At 44.0% G+C, this 18,148-nt stretch overlaps 1 protein-coding gene across 3 annotated transcripts in view; it reads right to left on the bottom strand.

Annotated features, from left to right (window-relative positions):
• Positions 1-18,148, bottom strand: part of peds1a (plasmanylethanolamine desaturase 1a) — a 136,993-nt gene that overhangs the window by 52,816 nt on the left and 66,029 nt on the right. For all 3 annotated transcript variants that reach the window (XM_085991490.1, XM_085991492.1, XM_085991489.1), the window contains one exon: positions 3,790-3,881. In XM_085991490.1, coding sequence (XP_085847616.1) covers positions 3,790-3,881 — 92 coding nt within the window. The remainder of the gene's footprint in view (positions 1-3,789; positions 3,882-18,148) is intronic.

The following is an 18,148-nucleotide window of genomic DNA, read 5'->3' as shown; positions in this document are numbered from 1 at the left end:
ACACAGGCATTTTAGCTAAAAACAGAGTTACATTCCAGCTACCTTTATGGCACCAATGATCTAGACTTGCTAAAACCCGTTCCCTGCTCTGGTGTCACAACTGATTTTATTCTCTCGCAGCTCAGCAATTACAGTTTATGGCAATAAAATCCTACATCTCCACAGTTCTCAAAAATTGTCCAATAAAAACCCTCGCCCAATTATTTTTTGTTTAAAATATGCACATGAGGGAGAAAGGAATAGAGGGTTATGCTGACAGAGTTAGATGAGGAAAGGCAGGAGGAGGCTCGAGTGGAGCATAAACGCCGGCATGGACTGGTTGGGCCGAATGGCCTGTTTCTGTGCCATATATTCTATGTAATCCTATGAATTTTTTTTTAAATATCTTTACAATACCTATGCTGGAGATATGCAAGTAAGCAGATTTGAACTATTTGCTGTGTAAGACCCAGCAGATGCTGCACTTCAGATGATTAAAGTGTAAGATAATAGACAATTACGATAAGCTAGTAACCTCCTGTTCCACATTGGATCGCACATAAATATATCTATATTAAAAGCTTAGCTTATGCACATACTTCCTTTTTAGTCACTGGTTGTCACGCTATTTTTGTCACATTATTTCCCAATGAATCTTCCCAGTTCCATCTTGAAGGCAGATGTCACTGTTCTCCACAGGCCACCCACCGGAGTCTAACCAACATTACACTGTCATCCAAAAGATTCCTCCCCTGCTGCCTCTCCTTACCTCTCATACTGCCCCCATCTGAGCCCAAGGTAGCCTTTTGCCCACCAAAGCCGACAAGGTAGCCTTTTTTCCATTATGCCCAACCTGACAGCTATAGTTGCAAGTAGGATGCTGGTCCAGTTGAACTGCTAAAATCACACACTTCGGGCTAGATTTTTGTGGAGCCGTCAGGCGGGATTTCAGGCGTGGGGGGGGGGGGGGGAATCCCGAATTTGGGGGTCCCGACACCATCCCGCCCAAAACCCCGCCCCACGTAAGTTTCAGGGGCGGCGGGTACACACCCCGCACTGGGACCCGCCGAAACCAGGTGGGAAGGGATTAGTGCCAATTAACTGCCTGTTAACAGGCAGTTTTTAGCCTAATCCCTATTTTGAGGGGTTTCCCGACAGCTCCAAACCACACCAGGTTAGAGCAGGCGGGCCGTCGGGTTGAAGGAGTTGGAGGGGTCGCGATGTCGGTGCTCAGGTGAGTGATGGGTGCATGAGTGTAAAGGTAAGTGTGTTTGGTGTGTCTAAAGTGTGTAAAGAACTTTTACTTACCTGTACTTACCTTCACAGCCTTTCTTCCTGTAGCCATCGGGAGCGCATCACTCAGCCGGAACTGAAAGCTGAATGGCTGCGATCTGTCAAAAGTGACAGCCTGCAGCTTTGAGTGCCGGTGAGAGTTCTAACTGAGTCTGTGCAGAAGGACTCATGTTAGAACTCAGAGTGTCAGTGTTTCACAGCTTCAAACAGCTGTGCAACACTGATATTTCATCTGTCAAGAACTCTTGACAGATGAAATTGCAGTCTGTGACGTCACCTGTTGCCGGGTGGCCCTTAATTGGCCTGCTGAGCCCGCTAGGCAGGCTCAACAAGGTCAATCAAGGGAAAATCGCGCGGATTGGCCAGATGTCGAAGTAGGCGGGTCAAAAACCCGAAAGGGGAAGTCCCGCCTTCTTCCCGACAGGTTCGGGAAAATCTACCCCTTGGCTAGAGACATTAGAAGATACCATCAACTCTTTATTGTTGGAAGAAGTGCTGATCATTCTGCAAAGAAACAAGCCAATGTTTGAACGCAAAAGCTTCATAGAGGAGCCCGCAGAACTGGTATTTCATTTCATGCAACAATTTTTTTTTTTTTTTTTTAAATAGCTGATGTTGGGGACTTACATTAATTAATTAATTAACATATCCAGTACTTACCCCAGGTCATTATGTTATTAAATAACAAATATTGTTTTAACAGAAATCCCAAGTGTAGGCCTCCTCCTTGGAGCACTGCTTTCATCCATTTCAGTGGAACCAGCACACTGGATTAGCAAAGGGGAATCCCCTGCAGGTGGTTGAGAATTGTCAGTCTCCACCTAATCTTTGGCACTACTGGGAAGACTCAGAAGGGAAAACACAGTCTGTAAACAATGTCTGAGACAGTTATTGCTTTTTAACTTGTTGCAGTTTTGGATTGCTGAAGCAACAGAAAACACTCAAGAAGCTGATGCTGCCAGCTATGCTGTAGAAATAGGAAAAAGTATTCACTAAATAAGATTCCACGTGAAAATATTCACTCTGCAGAGTGTAATTAGATTCACTTTCTATTCAATGAGGAAGCATCAGCTTCAGCTCAAATCAATGGCATTCCAGCCTGTAATGTACACCATACCCTAAGAATGAGCTATTCCATTGGGGACTATTCTGCAGTCCAGTAGGAGAAAAGAACAGTCCCATGTTGAACTTTAGTCCATTTTTCCTTCATTCCTTCAAACTAAAGAAACATTACTTTGGGGCCTGTATTTCTGGCTTTTCTATGTAAACATTTTTCTGAAAACTAATCAGCCCCTTCAGCTGCATTATAAACACTGCATTCCCCTCGACTCACACTGTTGCCAGGTTGAGGATGGGCGGGTAACATGATCATAGCCCTTTACAAAAACATGCTCTGAGCTGTCCTTCTAGGGGGGTGCACTGGGTCCATGCGGTCTTGCCCTCCGTCTCAGCTGTCAATTTTTGAAGGAAGGACTCCTTTTTCAAGCTATTTTCTTCCCCTTTCCTTCTTGGGCCTCGTTGCTACACAGCATCCCTGGAAAATAGAGTGGGGGAGGGGCAAACAACCTGTTCCCAGGCCTCTGCCAACACCACTTTGAAATCAGCCCATAGGAGGTGTATGAGAATGGTCCAACGTGACTCACTTTTTAATTTTCCCTCCCTGTGGGGGCCTTTACTCAGTACCACCCCTAATGGTACAACTGAGACAGGTACAGTTGACATGGTACAACTGAGATTAATTAGTGCCTGTTTACTACCCAATTAGATTATTGGATCTATAATAGCTATACACAAAACAATTCAGAGATCATCTGCAGAAGTACAATGCAAGACAAAAACTCCACAAACCAAAATTAAGGCATCAAACATGGGCAAGGTTAATGCTGCAATTTTCAGAAAGCATCATGTTTTAAACAATTTCAAAAAATACAAAACAATCACATCTTTGAAACTGTTCAAAAACAAAATTATGACAAAAACAATGCTGGATACAAACCAACAGCTACAATGTTGATCCAGGGGAGTGTGGTTTGGAAGGTAACATAGCCCTTTTAAAAGCTTCCTCCTACCTTCACTACATTCTAGTGCTGCCTCTTTCAGTATCTCTCAGCTGTGCTCAGTTAAGCCACAAGCTGATTTCAATTAATCTGATTCAAACTAAATTTAAAATACTCTTTCGAGAAAGATCCTTTCAGTGCAGGACCTTACTCTCTATAATGCAATTCTCTATGGATTCTGACGCTAGTATAGCTCACTAGGAGTCACCAGCATATTTGGTTCACATTACTTCATGCCCAATTTACAATGAAGCTCTCTGAATTTGCATTCGAGTGTAAATACAGGATCAGAAACATTTGCAGGGTATGTGTGTGTGTGTGTGATGAGGAAGTAACATTGTGAATGGGTCACAGAAACAAAGCACTTATTTTTAGACACAATTTTTAATTGTGGCCCAGATGTCAGCATGCTCACAAGACAATGCACATATTAAATGCTATTCATCCAGTCGGCCCTCACCTTGCCAATGACAGGGATATCAACAGAACCCCAGGTGTCTGCTCCCCAGTGAACCAGGCCGGAGGCAAAATCCGCAGTAACAATCCCAGCAACTGGAAAATATGGAAAGGATTGGAAAATCCATAATGAGCTCACAGACTGAAGCTATGAATGTTAAGGTAAAACATTTTTTTATCCAAAGTACTGTACCCAAATTCAAATTTTAAAAAATAGCAAATTACTTTTGCAGTTATTGTATTTTTTCTTAATACCACAAGAAAAAAACTTAATTTTCATAAAACACAGTAACTAGACATTGAAATTTTGTTTCACGATCTCAAACATACACTGAAATAATTTTTTACACCAAGACGTATTTATGTTTTTTAAGTTAATGCAGTCAGGATGGACACACCTATTCAGGCAAAGGAAACAAAGGTTTAGTGCAAATAAAAAATATATTTTTTTAAAAATGAAGACTTTTTGCTATAATTGGTTAGCTTGGCAGCACTACACAATTAGCTCAGTGAAGCATTGACATGTCATGGGACATGGGTTATTACTCACCCTGACCCCTAATTCTCTACATACACACACGCATATACATACACGCACATTACCATAACCCGTCTTTCCTATTTACAGATGCTGACTGATCTACTGTGTATTTCCAGCATTTTGTGTTTTTATTTCTCCTCTTTGCAAACTCCTGATCTCAGCCATGTCTCCTAGGTAGGCAGCAAGTGGAGCCCCCCAGAGTGCAAAACTGCAGAGCGAGACCGCCACCAATCAAGTACTGCATAAAAGGTCCAACTACAGCACTGCCATCAGCCTGGGATCAGAAACCCACTCATCCATTGTTAGTGGAAAGTGGAAAGATAGTAGAGAAGGTGGGGAGTATTTTTATTTTTAAATATTTGGTGAACTTTTTTTCAATGAAATTTGTAAATATGACAAAGCACTTCATCAATATTTAATTGAACAGTGTGATTTCTTGATCTGTAAACACCTGCACCATTCTCAAACAGCCCCAGCACTTTACAGGTTTTAGACCAAATGTATAAAGACACTTCTACATTTGCAGCTTCTGTAGCTCAAATCACAGGACAAGAACCCTTCATGTACCGGCTGTCTGCGGTTATCAACTCCCTTACCTCCACGGCAAATAGCAGTCCTACATTTCTGATTCTGCCATCAGCATAAGGGAGCATACCCAAACTACAGAAGCTGCACTGGAATGGCCCAGACAATTCAATGTTTGATTTTTCCTCCTCCTTCTTCTGAGGAAGCATCTGGTCTTCGCTCAGTGTCTCAACCCAGCCAAGATCAGACATTTGCTATGGAAGGGAATTCATAGGTACAAATCCATAGCCTACATCAACATGTGTTGTGCCACCTTGACAATGAACACACATTGAAAAACAATTGTGCAACTTAAGACCACACCTGCAGCAGTCACCAATGTTCATTGGGAAATATTCATGTCACAGAGCCCACTGAAGTACTTTACAGTAGCTTATTTTAAAATGGAGAATAATGTCCCATGTTTGATGCAAGTTACTGAAGTCTATTGTGAGGCCTCATTTGATGAATTTAAACATAAGGTCAGCCACTTAAAGCTACATGATCACTCAACTGGAAACTTTTCTTTCAGATGTCCTGGTTAAAATACTTGGTGTTTATTTGGAGTCTTTTGAAGACATCAATATTGTATTAAAAATCTTCTGTATGTACACATTTCCTGTCCACAATCTTCACTTCCTGTTGTCACAATTTTTGGCCACACTTTTTATGCCAATATTTAACATTATAAATGCCTATATAATCAGGTTTAATGTGAATTCTCTATGTAAACAGGTCCTGGTGGCACTGTAGTTGCCGATTACAGGGCACCAGGTGGCGGAGTTCCACTGTATCCTGTACCACGGGATCCTCTGGTGCAGTGAGCAGTGCCATGGGAGATCTACTAGCATTTCTCAATAATCATGGGTTGATTGATTATGCTCCTCCTGGCAAAGGAAAGAGGGGAGGAACCCATGATGTTATTCTTTACCACATAAGAGGAGCTTAAAGGTAAGAGACTTCAGTTAGGCTTTCCAACATACAACCATAGTCCACTCAATTTATAAATCAAAGACAAATGCACTTCATTATACTGATAATTGTAGATCGTTAAAAGCAAACCAATTTTTATTGCTTTTATTTCTAACATAGCTCATTATTTTAATGAGAGCTCATGAAATAAGAATGCCAGTTGTGGGGTTACGCAGATTTAAAATAATGAGACATGCAACTGTGTGGGAATCGTGGGCGCCAACCTGCATCCGATATCTCCATGTCACCACAACTTCCCTGCTGGTACACCGGCATACTCGTTCTGCCATGCTGCTTCGACTCTTATCATTTTCATTAAAATGATTCAACTGTGCATTGCACTGTGCCTGGTCCCAATTCAGCTTTTTATCTGGGCCCTTTTTCAAATGCATTTCAAAATTCTCTTTTTTAGTAGCACTGAAGGTAAACACTACCAAATTCAGCCTAAAAATTCATAAAATATTTAATTTCAGGATTTTAAAATTGAATTGCCAACATTGCAAAATGCAATTCTTACTAGCATCGTCTTTTCTGATAAGAGTGGAACAATGAAAGATAATTGTCACTAGACCTATATCGCACAACGAACAGACTGGTGCTTAGGATCAGGAATCAACAATGTGAAAGTGGAGAAACTTTTTTTTAAATGAAAGGACAAAAAAAAAATCAGCATGTTCCAAATATTTTAGTAAAATAGATTTCTTGCCCCTATTTGGAGGTTTCAAAGAAACCTGCTGAAATCTATAAGCCCCATATTGTGGCAATTCCCTATAAATATAAAAAGCAATGACCATTATACATTCAGACCCATTTCAGGCTCTAACCACAAGCACAGGACATATTTCCACTTCAGTTTAGCAGGCAGGTTGGTTACTTGTACTTTATGTTATCCTCAGTGTACAGTTAAAAATTACTCAAATCATGGCTATCACATAAAAAAGGCTGAACACAAGCAAATTTAGCTCAGTCACAAACACAATTCCTCAGTACTTTTTTCTAAAACTGCTACCCTCTCCCCAAGCTTTTAATTTCTCCCTTGGACAATTGTTTTTGTGAAAGGCACGACGGTGAAGGAATTCAGGTGTTTTCTGCAAATTCCAGTTCAGGTAAAACCTGGTTCTCCGACCTCCTTATTTGGAATGGCTCTCCAGTGGTGCAGGCCTCATTGGGGTATTTTTGTACCCGTTTTAACGCTGCAGGATCTGTAACCAGTCTTTTCATGTTCCCATAATGCAACTGGAGTGAAGCAAATAGTTTACATTTAACCCCATTGACATTATGGAAACTGAACCATGCATCAAAAATTGCCCATAAAATCTTCAAAACTGCAATATTCTTACATTGTTGCGTAGCATGCATGTATGAATACACGGTGATGGAATGGTGGTTACAACCTGTTAAGTTTCCCAGTTAATTCTTAGGTAAAGTTACATTTGCAACTATAGTTGAACATTATATATGTATATTAAAATACATCTCAGGAAACATTTTCAAGTACATTTTTGCAGCCTCTCACAAGAGTGCAATTGTGAGAAAATAGCATACACGTTAAACAAAAATGGTACCAAACAATGATGAACTACATTAGTTTATGCTACTGATCAGATATGCAACAGTGAGTCAATAAATGTGTGTAAAATTTAAGGGTTTAATCAGGAAAAGTGATTAGTTAGCTGGCAGATGCAAATCACATTCCTTAAGCGTGTCAGCACTACCTAGAGAGAGCTCAAGTACTGTACTTGCATGTATCTGTTGTCCTGAAGTGATGATTTTGCCAACCCAAATGAGTCTATAAACCTTCAGAGCCCTAGATGTAAGTAAAATCTTTCCCTGATCTACACTACATCATGTTAAATTATAGTTGTAACTATAACATTGTCAAAGAATTATCCTCAACTGAGGCACTTAGCTCGAGACACAATCACGATTACTATCACATTGTACATTATGTAGGTTTTGCATTTAAACTGCTAATGCAGGAGTGCTACACGGAAATATTAGACTATTGATTGTAGGTTTTAAAGCTTTTACAATCAACAGAAATGACATGTCATAAATGAAAGGAATTTATAAACTTCCTGGGAACCATTCATAAGATACTGAAAAATAAACCATTTTTGTTTTGGTAAGGTAGGAATTACCAGGGTTTTTATTCATAACATCTCTCTCTGCCACATATGAAAATAATTAGGTAGAGATCGAGTATCAGACCTCACTTAAAATGACAGACAGGGGAATGGAAACCTGGCAAAGATACACTTGGCTTTTCATTCTGCAACTTACTATATGGCCCAGTCAACATTCCATTAAAACACTTAAGTAGGAGAACAATTCTGAATAAGAGATCCCAGGCAGGATTCCAGCTTTGCATCTCAAGGTAGCATTTCTTATCAATAATGTTATGCTAGAATAAGTGTGATTTCATAGAATTTTTGCCGCAGTACAAAAAAAGACATTGCAGCTGTTGAAAGGGCACAGAAGATTGCAACCAGAATGATTGAGAGGTCGGTGGGACTGGATTATGAGGAGCGATTATGTAAATTAGACATGTTCTCATTGGAAAATAGAAGGTTGGGAGGTGATACAACTGTTGCTTTTAGTTAATGTAGACCATGACAAGCTATTTCACCTTGTCCAGAACAGAGGATTCGTCGGCCTGCACTTGAAGAGGGGTGTATTCAAAGCTAATCTGTGGAAACAATATTTCAGTGAGCGAGTGGCCAATCTATGGAGCAGGCTCCCGAGGGAGACAGTGCAGGCAGTTAGTATTGATTCATTCAAATGCAAATTAGATAGATTTATTTCAGAAAATAACATTTTGGAATATTGTTATGTGTAATTTGAGACATGACGTGGTAAGTGTAGCATGCTTGGGACGAACAGGTGACTTTGGACCTGTGGTTCCCAAAGCTCGCCGCCACTGGGGTTTTCCTCGTATCATGTCTGGGTCTGTTGTAGGCTAATTGATAGAGATTGATTGCTATGATTAGTCAACAACTTCATTATCATTTGACTAACAGGATGGTAGAAGGTGAATTAGATGGAATGTGGTCTTTTTTCATCCAGCAATTCCTATGTTCCTAATTTAAATGTATTTAAAATTCCAAAGTTTGTAATTTATATTGTTGCTGCTTCGAATTCATCAAGCTAATAAATAACAATGCTGGAAAATGCAATAATTTTCTATTTTGCATCAAGTTAGGTCAGTGCTGGCAATGATGATGAATACTGTATTGCAAACGCTCATCAGGGTCAAAATTCCACTTCACTTCAAAAAGCTGTTAACTGAAGTTGTGCATGACGCCCGTTCAATCATCACCTCCAGGCAGAAAATAAGTTTTTGAGCCAACAGTCAAGCAGAAGAGAAGGGCTGTCTGTAAAATATTATCTCCCTAAAACTAGAAACAGGACTACCACTCAAAAAAAAAAACCATGAAACATGCTGACTGGGAAAGTTACAGAAATGACTGAAAAGCTTTGAGGAGGAGGAAACACCTCTGGACATGTAAATATCATTCGATATTAAATGGTTGTCAGATTAGAAATATATTTGCATTTCTTTTGGCAAAATGCATTTTTGCCATTTTAAGTGGGCGTGTCTGCTAACTGAAAATCTATGACAGCTGTGTGATGAATTAGAGATCAATCTTGTTTTTAAATCATGAAAGACTTTTTAAAATATATTTCCTTATGGAATTTTAGTGGCTGGCCAGCTGTTGGCCACTCAGTTTATTTACTGCTTGCTGAGTGTCTCTCAAATAGTGTGTCAATGTCACTTCAAATGGAGGAAATGAATCACCTCTGTCTATGTTAACTGCCTAACGAACTGTCAATTGCCAAGTCCCCATAGGTGACATAAACACTTAATGTTGGCCCGTAATTTGTAGTCAGCAACGAAGCAGAGGCATTCGCTGCTGGCCCCGAAGTAAGCTTCCCATGATTTCTGTGGCGAGAGGATCGGCTTTTCCAACGAGCAAATCAGCGTAAGTTAATGGGGAATCCCTAACGCGAGCTGCTGTGATGTCAACAAGCTGTCTAAGCAGCCAACCACAATGCAGAATTCTCACATACCGAGAACCAGGAAGTGAGTAAGCTCGATAGCAAAATACTGCAGATGCTGGAAATCCGAAATAACAACAGAAAATGCTGGAAAAACTCAGCAGGCCAGGCAACATCCGTGGAGAGAAAATAGAGTCAACATTTCGGGTCAAAACCCTTTATCAAGACTGGTAAAGGGTTTTGACCCGAAACGTTGACTCTTATTTCACTCCACGGATGTTGCCTGGCCTGCTGAGTTTTTCCAGTGAGTAAGCTCCTTTGATTCTAACTTTTTTTAAATGTTAAAAATGCAAAACAAAGACCGAGGCTCTCACATGGGGAAAATGTAAACCTGAAATAAAGATGAACAAACTTTTTTTTTAAAATTAAAGTGGATAAATTTGACACTCCACAAAATTAAAATGAGTTTTTCAGGGCCATAACGTTTCTTTAGAAGCCAAACTTTTTGTCAGTTTCCCTGATTTGACAAATCACGCTGATTGCTGGCTGGGGGGGGGGGGGGCGGGCGGCGGTGCAGAGCACAGCGCAACCTGTGTCAGAGCAGCGAATGACTGGCTGCAACATCAGGATTTGCACATTGGGATGTGCATGTACTACATCAACAACAACAACTTGTATTTACATAACGCCTTTAACATAGTAAAACATCCCAAGGCGCTGCACAGGAGTATTTTCAGACAAAAAAAATGACACTGATCCACATAAGGATAAATTAGGGCAGGTGACCAAAAGCTTGGTCAAAGAGGTAGGTTTTAAGGAGCGTCTTAAAGGAGGAAAAAAGAGCGTTAGCGAGGCAGACAGGTTTAGGCAGGGAATTCCAGAGCTTAGGACCTAGGCAACAGAAGACATGGCCACCAAAGGTTGAGCGATTATAATCAGGGATGCTCAAGAGTGCAGAATTAGAGGAGCGCAGCTATCTCAGGGGGTTGTGGGGCTGAAGGAGATTACAGAGATAGGAAGGGGTGAGGCCATGGAGGGATTTGAAAACCGGGAGCCAATGTAGGTCAGCGAGCACAGGGGTGATGGGCGAACCAGACTTGTTGCGAGTTAGGACACGGGCAGCCGAGTTTTGGATGACCTCAAGTTTACATAGAGCGGAATGTGGGAGGCCAGCCACATCCTGAAGTTGCGATCTGTTTCAAAGTGGTAATAACAGCGAACGCTGTTCATTCACTGTTATTATCCACCGCATATTTCGGGCCATTATGACCTACTTGCAAGGAGACAGAGCTAATAGCCCATATTTTCCGATCCCTATGGGTGTGTACGAGGTGTGCACCCGTAGGGACCTCGCAAGTGTCGGTTTCAGGCATGGACTGCGCATGCGCTGAAAACCGGCACTTCCGATCTGTCAAGAATCCTCTGGTCAGATCATCTGCCTGCCCGGGAGAAGGGCCTCTGCGGGGGGAGAGTTCCGCTTTCTGCAGAACCTCTGCCTGCTGAAATCCCTTAAAAATCTTACGCCTGGTAAAAGCAAGCGTAAAGCCTGCTTTTACCAGCCTAAGAGTTTACAAAAGTAAAAAAATATTTTTTTCACTCATTTACAATTTTAAAATACTTTTTAAAAAAAAGTAAGTTTATTTTTAGCCCCATAAAAAACTTAGATTTTTTTTCAAAAAATAAAATTGTTTAAAATATTTAATTGAATGTAATATTAACTAATTTTAAAAATGTGATTTAAAAAAAATATATATTTAATGTTTTGATGTGTTTTTTGAGTGATCCCCATTCATACATTTGACGGGTCTAAGCTGAGAGACTTGTCAAAAGCATGAAGGGGGATTCCCTTCTCCCATTGATGCCCCATGACCCATGTGATCCCAGGGACTCTTGCAAACCGCATGCGCCCCTGGGATACCTGGGTCCTGCGCATTTCGTAGAGCAGAGGCCCAGGATCGGAAATGTCCAGACCTCCGGAGCCCTCAGGTAAGGGTGTAGATTTTCTCCAGATCAGAGGCCTCCACATGCAGGAAGCCTCCGATCGGAAAATACGGGCCAATAATTTGGGAATGCCTTCCTACCTGGGACGAAATCCAACCTTGCTCTGTACAAGAAGAGTTGCTTTGTCTTACAGGTGTAAATATTCTGCCAGGAAATCCTGACAGCTCAACTGCTTGTCTAGAATCCCCCATTTTGAATGGTAGCTTTGTCTATTGTGAAGTTATCCCTTTTGATCTTTCTTTGTTCCAATTTGGGCTTCAAAGCCATAAGGGCTATAAATGGGGTTCCATATCAAGGTTTCTTTAGTGAACATCTGGTTCACCAGGTGATACGCTTATCAATTACTTCATAAAAGGTGATGAGTCGAAGAAGAGATGATGAGTCGAAAGAAGAGATGAATAAGGCTTTTATTAGCTAAGAAGAGACCATGCTTCTTCGTGAGTGACTGAACAAGTCTGAACGAAACCCACACAGTGGTGGGTGGAGTCAGCTGAGGCATGCCTCCATACACAGCGCCACCCAGAGGTGGCAATATACAATACAGTGGTTTACCACATTCACCCCTTGTTTAATGTGAAGTCCGGCGGGGTGAAGGGTACTACAAGTTAAGTCTATCAGGAGGCCTTGTCTGACGTCCTGATCGTCGTGGTGGCGGCGGTGGTGTTGCAGCATCCGACGTCGGGTCTGGTGTCTGGGTGGTTGGCGAAGATTCCTGGGGCTTTGGCATGCCGTCTGCAGGGGTTGGGTTGGGAGGGGTGGTGGGGGATAACAGTGGTAAGGGGGATAACGGTGGTAAGGGGGATAACGGTGGTAATTCAGGGGTACCCGAGGGTGCGAGATCTCGTATGGAGACCGTGTCCTCCCGCCCGTCTGGGTATGTCACCCAGGCATACTGGGGGTTGGCGTGTAGGAGGTGCACCCGCTCGACCAGGGGGTCCGTTTTATGCGTCCTCACGTGCCTCCGCAGTAGGACAGGCCCAGGAGAAGTCAACCATGCTGGTAGCGAGGTTCCCGATGTAGACTTCCGGGGGAAAACGAACATTTTCTCATGAGGGGTCGCATTAGTGGCAGTACAAAGCAGTGACCGAATGGAGTGAAGCGCTGCAGGGAGGACCTCCTGCCAGCGGGAGGTCGGAAGGCCCTTAGATTTTAGTGCTAAGAGGACTGCCTTCCAAACCGTCGCGTTCTCCCTTTCCACCTGGCCGTTCCCCCGGGGGTTGTAACTGGTGGTCCTGCTCGTGGCGATACCTCTTGTTAGCAGGTACTGCCGAAGTTCGTCGCTCATGAACGATGAGCCCCTGTCGCTATGTATATAGCTGGGGAACCCGAACAGAGCGAAGATGTCATTCAGACACTTGATGACCGTGGTACTGGTCATGTCTGGGCAAGGGATGGCAAAGGGGAAACGGGAGTACTCATCAACTATGTTGAGGAAGTACACATTGCGGTCAGCGGAGGGGAGGGGCCCTTTAAAATCGACGCTCAGGCGTTCGAAGGGGCGGGTGGCCTTGATCAGGCTTGCTCTGTCCGGCCTATAGAAGTGCGGTTTGCACTCGGCGCAGATTTGGCAGCTCTTGGTCATGGTCCTGACCTCCTCGATGGAGTAGGGCAGGTTACGGGATTTGATAAAATGGAAAAACCTGGTGACCCCCGGGTGGCAGAGGTCATTGTGGAGGGACTGCAGCCTATCACTCTGCGCGTTGGCGCATGTACCACGTGATAGGGCATCTGGGGGCTCATTGAGTTTCCCTGGCCGATACAAGATATCATAATTGTAGGTGGAGAGTTCGATTCTCCACCTCAAGATCTTGTCGTTCTTGATTTTACCCCTCTGCTTATTATTAAACATAAAAGCTACTGAACGCTGGTCAGTGAGCAGGGTAAATCGTTTCCCGGCCAAGTAATGCCTCCAGTGACGCACCGCTTCTACAATAGCCTGGGCCTCCTTTTCGACGGAGGAGTGTCTCGTCTCGGGGCCCTGGAGGGTCCTTGAGAAAAAGGCCACGGGTCTGCCCGCCTGGTTAAGGGTCGCGGCTAGGGCGAAGTCGGAGGCATCGCTCTCCACTTGGAAGGGGATGGACTCATCCACCGCGTGCATTGCGGCCTTCGCGATATCGTTCTTGATAAGAGTGAAGGCTGCACACGCCTCTGGTGTCAGGGGGAAGGAGGTGGCTTTGATGAGGGGCCTGGCTTTGTCTGCATAGAGGGGCACCCACTGGGCGTAGTAGGAGAAAAACCCCAGGCATCTCTTCAGTGCTTTTTGGCAGTGGGGAAGGGGTAGCTCCATTAGGGGGCGCATTCTGTCGGGGTCGGGCCCGATGACTCCGTTCTCCACCACGCAGCCGAGGATGGCCAGGCGCTTGGTGTGAAACATACATTTTTCCTTATTGTACGTTAGGTTCAGCCGTTGGGCCGTACGGAGGAAATTTGCTAGATTAACGTCGTGGTCCTGCTGGTCGTGGCCGCAGATGGTGACGTTATCCAAATAGGGGAAGGTTGCCCGCAGCGCGTTCTGGTCAACCATTCGGTCCATCTCCCTTTGGAAGACCGAAACCCCGTTGGTGACGCCGAAGGGGACCCTAAGGAAGTGGTAGAGGCGGCCGTTTGCCTCGAAGGCAGTATACTGGCGGTCCTCATGGCGGATGGGCAGCTGGTGGTACGCTGACTTAAGGTCGATGGTGGAGAATACTTTGTATTGCGCAATCTGATTGACCATATCAGATATGCGAGGGAGGGGGTACGCGTCCAGCTGGGTGTACCGGTTTATGGTTTGGCTGTAGTCGATTACCATGCGGCGTTTTGCAGTGGTTTTAACGACTACAACCTGGGCTCGCCAGGGGCTAGTGCTACCTTCGATAATGCCCTCCTTCAAGAGCCGCTCCACCTCAGAGCTGATAAAAGCTCTGTCCCCGGCACTGTACCGCCTGCTTTTGGTAGCGATGGGTTTACAGTCGCGGGTGAGGTTAGCGAACAGGGGAGGGGGGGGGACTTTTAATGTGGAAAGGCTGCAGGTGGTTTGCAGCGGGCGATTTAAAAGTTGTTGGTTGCAGACTGTGAGTGGGGGGAGGGGTCCACCGTATGCTAGTGTGACACTCTTAAGGTGGCACTGAAAATCCAACCCTAGCAGGACGGCAGCGCAAAGACGGGGCAGGACTAGCAGTTTAAATTTTTGATATTCAGTGCCCCCTACTGACAGGGTCACCACACAGTAGCCGCTGATGTCCATTGACTGGGACTTGGACGCCATAGAAATGCGATGGTGCGTTGGCAGAATCGTGAGTGGCTACGTACCGTGTCGGGGTGGACGAAACTCTCTGTGCTCCCGCTGTCGATCAGGCAACTGGTGGCGCGGCCGTTTACCGCGATATCCATCATGGAGCTGGATAGATGGTGAGGGTGGCCTTGATCCAGCGTCACGGAGGCCAGTATGTGGCTTAGTGAGTCACTATAGTCATCCGCCGAGACGGTGGTCGGTTCCGGTGACGAAATGGCGGTTGAGTGCGTTGGATACGGTGGCGGCGGATGCCATGCGGCCGGGGGTACACAAAATGGCGGATAAGATGGCTGCTCCCACGGCCCGCACGCTGCGCTGCTGGCTGGCTTCCCCTTGCAGGCGTTAGCGTAATGGCCTTTCTTCCCGCAGCCCGAGCAGGTAGCTGTCTTAGCTGGGCAGTGCGCTCTGGGATGTTTTAACTGGCCACAGAAATAGCATTTTTGGGCCTGGTTACTGGGCATCGAAGCAGTTCTTACCGGAGGCTGCTGTCTCGGTTGGGTCGCTGCAGCGGTTGGTGCCGGGGGCGGCGGTCCCGTGTCCCACGGTTTCGATTGCCATGTCTCGGCGCCGTTACGGGGGTATGCCTCGAGGTTTCGGTGGGCCTCCTCTAACGAGAGCGCAAGGGCAATGGCCGTCTTCAGGTCGGGTTCCTTGCTTTCTAGCAGTCTCTGCCGGGTGTGGTCTGACTGGAGGCCCCTGACGAAGGCATCACAGGCGAGTCCCTGCGCGTGCTCCACAGCCGTTACCGCTTTACAATCGCAGTCTCTGCAGAGTGCCAGTAGCACCCGTGCAAATGCCCCTACCGATTCTCCCGGTTGCTGCCTGCGGGATCCCAAGAGGTGTCGGGCGTAAATTGTGTTCACTGGGCGCGTATATTGCCCTTTTAGTAGCTCGAGGGCCGCCACGTACGTATTAGAGTCCCGGATTAGCATATATACTTGATGGCTCACCTGGGCGGTCAAAATTTTCAGTTTGTGATCCTCCTCTGTAACCTGTGAGATTGCGAGGAAGGATTCAAAGCAACTCAGCCAGTGTTCAAACTTGGCTGATGCACCCACATCTTGAGGGTCGAGGTCCAGGCGTGGTGGTCTGAGGGCTCTCAGCAATGTCTGCTGTATCCGTTGCTGTTGTTGCTCCTCAGGTGTCGCCATTTAACTTTTAGCTAATAAAATTGATACGCTTATCAATTACTTCATAAAAGGTGATGAGTCGAAGAAGAGATGATGAGTCGAAAGAAGAGATGAATAAGGCTTTTATTAGCTAAGAAGAGACCATGCTTCTTCGTGAGTGACTGAACAAGTCTGAACGAAACCCACACAGTGGTGGGTGGAGTCAGCTGAGGCATGCCTCCATACACAGCGCCACCCAGAGGTGGCAATATACAATACAGTGGTTTACCACACCAGGCAACTGATAAACTGAGGCAAGTGGAACACCCTTTCAGTATCTGATTTCACATACAAGCTTTTCTTCCAGGTGTCTGTTCCAAATTATGAGATTGAGTGAAGTTTTGAGATGTTTTGTGAAGCAAGTTTTTAAGATAAATAAAGAACTGTACATTATCTTTCTCCTGTTACCTGACTTTTGCTTCTGCTAATTTTTTATCTTAATAAATTTGATTTGTAGTTTACAGCCCGAGATATTTGTTTGTCGAGCGTTATGTTACTTGTCTGTCAATCAGAGGAACCAGGAGAGTAGGAGGTATCTCATACTGCTTCCAGTTAGCCTATCAGCAGCATAAGGGGTTTATTGTTCACCTTGAGCATGCTACACTAACGGAGGTAAATTGTGCATAAGATCATGCTTTGGTTCATACTAAGTAAGAGTTTGCTTATGGGTGTTGTCTTTAGTGCTGGGTATGGGAAAAATATCTGGTGGGAGCCTGAATCATCATAAACTAACAACCTTTGCACAATGCCACATGGATTAAATCAGCATTCGTATAGAAAGTCCCTTCAGGTTTTATTTTATGAAAAAAACAAATTCAGTGTTTGGTGAAAGAACATTACTTGCAAGTTTAGTTAAAAATCTATTTAAGCCTTTGACTTATTTCAGTGACAAATCTGTATTTCCAGACACAACAGCATAAACAAATAGCTTTTAGATTCGCTAATATAAAATGAATGGTTTAATTTTTTAAAAACTTGGCAAATTTGGGTTAAAAAATATATATTTAATATTTCTTGCTGTTCCCCATTCCAATATATTTTATTTGCCCCCCTAGCCACACTTTTTTTCCCAGCTATGACAATGGACCATGACCTGGTCATTGGGAGGTGATACAGAGAGTTGATTCAGCAACAGATGTTTCCTCACTTCTTGCGGAGAAGCAATAGCCTCTGCTCAGCACTTCCTCCGGATGGCATGGCCAAGATCAATAATTTGATATGTGAGGAATCACAGCGCAGAACCACAGAATCACTGCATGGGACTAAGCGCTGCAGAACCAATGATTAATCATTAAGGCACTAAGTTAATACTCAAATGTAGAATGTTTCCAGATACATCATTCAACTCACTGATCTTTCTTTTAGGTGTTTAAAAGAAGAAATTACTTTTGAAGATCTAAACAGGAGCTTTTTAAACTTCTGAATCAACATGGACAGGCAAACAAGATGCATAAATGGTTCTGAGCATTCTCATTTCGAAAGACCTTGGTATCAAATAAAAGAGGATATTACATAGTTTGATTGCAAGACAATGATAGTGGTGTTAAGTGAATTTACCTTGCAAAGCCCCATTCTGTCTATCACACCCCCTTCAAAATCTCTTCCATCTCACTGTGGAACAGCAACTTCACATCTTACGAAACAAGTAGCTGGTAAACTGGAATCACCGTGAATTGAAATTACTTCATGTCAGTCATCCTATGGCAATGAGTTACCATGTCCTTATACCAATCAATAACTGCATTTCTTTTTCACTGTCTGAAATTTCCTGTTGGTGGTTGAGAACTTGACAAAACTCAGCTGCTACCTGGCTTTCCAAGAATGGCTCCAGAGAGTGCCCCAC

This window comes from Somniosus microcephalus, chromosome 6, assembly GCF_052327205.1.
Source record: "Somniosus microcephalus isolate GS21.2 chromosome 6, FLI_Smic_1.0, whole genome shotgun sequence".
Lineage (NCBI taxonomy): Eukaryota > Metazoa > Chordata > Chondrichthyes > Squaliformes > Somniosidae > Somniosus > Somniosus microcephalus.
The sequence above is the reverse complement of the archived record's forward strand: the minus strand, read 5'-3'. Positions and strand labels throughout refer to the sequence as shown.